Raw genomic sequence first — 5,142 nt, forward strand, 5'->3', positions numbered from 1 at the left:
CCGCGTGTCAAAGGCGCTTCTAAACATTCGGCAGCGGTCTGGCGCTTAAGTTGCATTTCAAAAGACATTAAGCGCGGGACATAATGGCGCTGGGTGTGAAATATGCACGCGCGCGTCTCGTTCGCCGGTGACCCTTTAAACTAGAGAAACACCGGAGCTCTTCAGGAACATAATGAGAAAGATCTGTTGGCTAATTAATTGACACCGTTTTGAATATTCATCGCTAATATAACCACTACGCCTTTAATTATATTGTTGGACATCTCTCTCAGGAAGGTAAATCACTGAAGGCTTAATTAATGTAATGTATTCGCGAGCCGCCGGGAACCGCGTAAAGAGGGCGCCTGGCGGGACCGTGCCGTGACATCTGGCCGCGCAAGAGCGGCGGCGCTTTTGTTGTTCTGTTTACCGGAGAACCTGTTCTCGGGGGTGGCGGTTAAGAAGCGTTTATCCTTGTGAAATACGAGCAAAGTGCAAACAGCTTGACAGGTTGATTCTGACTCCGCTCAGCGCCGGTGAAAAACGGGCGCGCAGACGCGTGCGCTTCTGAACGACCTGTCACTATTATTTCACCTGAAATCACTCAAGAGTTGTGAAATCATATGTAATTGTGGAAGCAATTGTCTATTACTGGGGTCAAGTTCTGACACAAGGTATTTCAGTTTATGATGGATCATATTCAGGGAAGAAAAATAATGAATAGATACGTTTATCCTTTTGGGGAAGATGTGGTTGTCCTGGGGTCTTCCCTTTCTCTCCCTCTCATTCTCTGCTGCCTCTCTCCATCTTTCACAACGATCTTTTCATCTTTTATTTTTAGCACAATTTATTTTAGCTTAAGGGGTGAGCAAAAAATGTTGAGCAATAATGAGCTTAAGAAGTTATGTGATCTCTGATCTACAGATCTGTGTCAGAAGACCTTAAAAGTTGGACTTGTGGTTCACAAAACTAAAAGTTAGGCTAAATAAATAAAAAGCCAAATGTATTTCCGAAGCTTCTCATAATATCCTGTATGTTAATATCACGTATTGCATATGTCTTATTTAAAAATATATATAATTGAAATTGAACTGATTTAATAAATAATAGTTAGTGCAATTGTAAGATATAGTCTACTGGAGAAGGTATTGCAAATAAATATTTTCCCCCTAAATGTAAATCCCTGTTGCCTGTTTCATTTGTATTTTAAACATCTAGAACAGAAAATAATGAGAAAGCCTCACTGTCAATTGTTTTGTCTCCTATATAAAAATTAAATAAATATTAAATGTAATTTTGTTGACTCTATTTTTCATATTTATAGTTCATAACTATACATTTCCAAATATATTGATAATACAGAAGTGGTATAATGGAAGTTCTTAAAGTTTATCAGCACATGTTAAGCAACTGTGGTGTAATGAGACAGAGGACAGTGCTACTCACCCGAACACAAATCACTATCAGGGTATACAGTCAAATAATGCTAGCAGTAACTAAACAGAATAAAAATCAAACACAAAACAGACTAAAAAACTAACTTTTCATAATATGAATAAATAAATAATTGTGGTCATTTGCACTTGAAATAGAATGTCCTTTTCTTCAGACATATTTATTTAGGTCATACTCTCTTATAGGACTGCTTTATTTACACTATTTTTCATTTTATAAGTTTTACCGTGCATCAAAAATTAAATCACTGTGAACAATACAGGGCAAATATTAACTATATTCCTGTTTGAATAAAGTCTAAACTTCAGAAAAGTTCGATTTTCTGGAATTCGAGACATTTAAAACTATTCCAGTGCACTACAAAAACAGTGTACGGATCGTTCACGTTCACGTCATTAGTCTTGCAGTGTGTGTTATCATTATCAGACTCATTAGCGAGCGCGCGGCTCTGTGCTTCTGATTGGTACAGATGAGTAGGACTAAACGCACATGAAGTCAGACCCACCCCCTATTTACCCCTTATTCGTCCTAAAGTCAGTGTCATCATAATAAAACGCAACTAAGCGGGGGGTCTGGACCTCTGCCATTCTTACAAAAGCGTCGCGGATCCTCTGCGAGTCAAAGCCGAGCGCGCGCATCCTCCGAGAGAATTTCCCGCGCTCTGAGAGGAGTAACATTAGACAGGTAACTTTCAAACGGTCCCGTTTTCTTTTACATTCTTGTGGATTTTGAACTTTGTGAGATGTTTTCGTGACTAGCGTCTTATAAAGCAGCTGTAAACATAAAAAACAAACAAACAAGTCAATCAAAATTAGGCTATTAGTGCGCTGAATGACTTTTTAATGTCCACGGACGATATGCTGGCTTGCTTCTGACTGATCCTGAAGAGATTTTTAAAAATGCCTCGGCCAGGCAAGAACTCCTACAGTGACCAGAAGCCTCCATACTCGTACATCTCTCTGACCGCCATGGCTATTCAAAGCTCCTCTGAGAAGATGCTCCCCCTCAGCGACATCTACAAATTCATCATGGACCGTTTCCCGTATTACCGTGAGAACACCCAACGCTGGCAGAACTCGCTCCGGCACAACCTTTCCTTCAACGACTGCTTCATTAAGATCCCCCGGCGGCCTGACCAGCCGGGAAAGGGCAGCTTCTGGGCCCTGCATCCGGACTGTGGAGACATGTTCGAGAACGGCAGCTTCCTGCGCCGCCGCAAGCGCTTCAAGCTCCTCCGGGTGGAGCATTCGGCTTGCAAGAGCGGCCCCGTGCTGCACTCCTACCACTCTCATGCCCAGCATGCCTTGCACCAATCCCACCACCATTCGGGCAAGCTGTCCGTGGGACATCCGGAATACCTGGGCACCATGGGCCGGCTCTCCCACTTCCAGAGCTACACACTTGGCGGCGGGCAGAGCGGCAGCTTCAAACACCCGTTCGCCATCGAGAGCTTGATTGGCAGAGACTATAAAGGAGTGATGGCCAGTGGGTTGCCCATCGCCTCGGTCATGCATCACCTCGGGTATCCTGTGCCCGCTCAACTGGGCAGCATGGTCAACTCGGTGTGGCCCCATGTGGGCATGCTGTCTGAGCCGGTGTCCTCAGAATACCCACCGTTCAATGTGGCGGTCAAGGGGCTGTACCATCATCACCCAGGAACCCAAAGCATGCCTGCTGTGCCCGTGCCCATCAAACCCACACCAACCCTGGGCGCAGTCCCGTCTTTGACTGGCATGGCGCCGGGAGTAACGCAGCTGTGCCCGAGAACAGCAGCGCTGATGGAGAGAGACGCAACGGCTCTTGCTGAGGAGAAAAGCGGGTCTCTCCATCCTGCTCTCCTGCAGTCCTGAGCCAAACGCTGAAGACTGAGACACGAGGGGACATAGAGCATGTTTTGGGGACGGCTGTGGACTGATTTGACATGCCAGCCTTTTCCGGAAGATGCTTTAAGAACTGTTTTTTTTTTTTTTTTGGCTGTGTGTTAAATTCTGCAGAGTGCAGATTGTCAGAATTGGGCAGTTTTCTGCTTTATGGTATGTGCACATCTTTTAAAAAAACCCTGAACTGTATAAACTGGAAAAAGAAAAACATTGATGTACATTTTGTAAACCCATGAACATTAAGCCTTATAAAAGCTACACAGTCCGTGTGTAATGAATTAAAAACGATGACTTGCATGCTAGTGTGCCACATTCGAAACAGTGGATTGTTGTGCGTCTGGGAGAGAGTCATGAAATAACCCAAAGTGAATTTTTTGCTAAATTATTGCATTCATGTAACATAGAAAATACCTTTATGTTAAAATGTTGTTATATATCATCATAAATGTTATACATGTAAATAGGTGTAGAATATCATCACTAAACAGCATTTGAATTGCACTTGTGGTATTTGCTAACACAACATTTAAATATTTTACGAAGATGAAACAATCAAATAGACAATTCTAGTGTTTAAAAGCAGCCCTGGTTTAAGTGTGCTGTTTTAAAGTGGCATGTGAGTTAAAAAAAAAAACAGTATAATTGTATAAGACTTGTAAATTAAATATTTTTTGAGTAAAATCTCAGTTTGTGTGCAGTGGAATGTCTTTATTTCTTTTTGACTGTCTTTTTCTCATTGATTTGTTCATTTGTTTATATTGGAGTACGTTATACCTGTCAGTTCTCGAAGCTGAATTTGCTACTATATACAGTATATGTAAAATTAAAAGCATATATATTTATATATACTATGCATATACTGTATGTGTAAAATTATAGGCAGTTATATGAGAACAATTAATACAAATGAGCATTTTTATGAATAGAAAATAGTTGTTAAATAATCTCTACATTGTGCTTTGATTGAATATTCTACTTTAATTTTTATCTGTTTCCTGACAGACAGTGGCTGAACATCCAAAGCATAAATAGCTTAATAGTTACGCTTTGGCTTCCTCATCTTTTTTGAACATTAAGACAATTGTTGCTCCAAGGCACAGAGATGAAAGACTTGAGTCTATTTGCCAAACTACAAAAAAAAAACAAAAAAAAAACATGGCTCTGTCCAGCAGAGCAGCAGTGAGTTAATAATCCAGCCTGTTGTTGAGTGCTGCTTTATAAGTTTACTGCTGTTCAGTTCATGTCCAGCCATCAGTTTTTTTATATGTAAGTTTCTAATATAACCAGGAATGTATTTCAAGTGTATTGATGATGCATGCCTGACTTAAAAAAAAAAACACATGGAAAAAACATAAAATGTTCTAGAAAAGTCTTCCGTCATGGATTATATTTACCTGATCTATCATTTAAAGTATGAAAGATGAAACTAAAACAATTTTAGAGAGAAAAAAAAGAGTTCAGTTAAACCAAGTATATTAATTTTCAAGAAGCAAACACATTTGTGTTGTGTAGTTGAAAATGTCTATTCCACTGAAGTGTAATCATGAGGTTGGCTTGTTTTTTTCTCATTTTAATTCCCTGATAAAAGTGACACTTTCGTAACATTTTGCTGATTGCACATGTAGATTTCAGTCAATTTTGTTGATACATGAATAAGGACGACTATAGGATCAATTAAATTATCAACTTAAATATCAGTCTTAAAAAATCAATACAATTAGATTTTTTTTGTTTTTGTAGTGTGTGTGTGTCTGGGATGCTGTGGTTCACGTGACGCGCCCGTTGAGACAGCCGAATGACTTCAAAAGCAGCCGTCTGATAAAGTTGT

General features: G+C 40.2%; 1 protein-coding gene across 1 annotated transcript; it reads left to right on the forward strand.

Moving 5' to 3' along the window:
• Positions 1 to 1,989: 1,989 nt before the first annotated feature.
• LOC113106749 (forkhead box protein B2-like) lies at positions 1,990 to 3,953 on the forward strand. Its single transcript, XM_026268777.1, has one exon. It carries the CDS (start codon positions 2,334 to 2,336, stop codon positions 3,282 to 3,284), a length of 951 nt encoding a protein of 316 aa, XP_026124562.1. The 5' UTR covers positions 1,990 to 2,333; the 3' UTR covers positions 3,285 to 3,953.
• The last annotated feature ends 1,189 nt before the right edge of the window (positions 3,954 to 5,142 follow it).

The sequence above is a fragment of the Carassius auratus genome, chromosome 8 (assembly GCF_003368295.1).
Source record: "Carassius auratus strain Wakin chromosome 8, ASM336829v1, whole genome shotgun sequence".
NCBI lineage: Eukaryota > Metazoa > Chordata > Actinopteri > Cypriniformes > Cyprinidae > Carassius > Carassius auratus.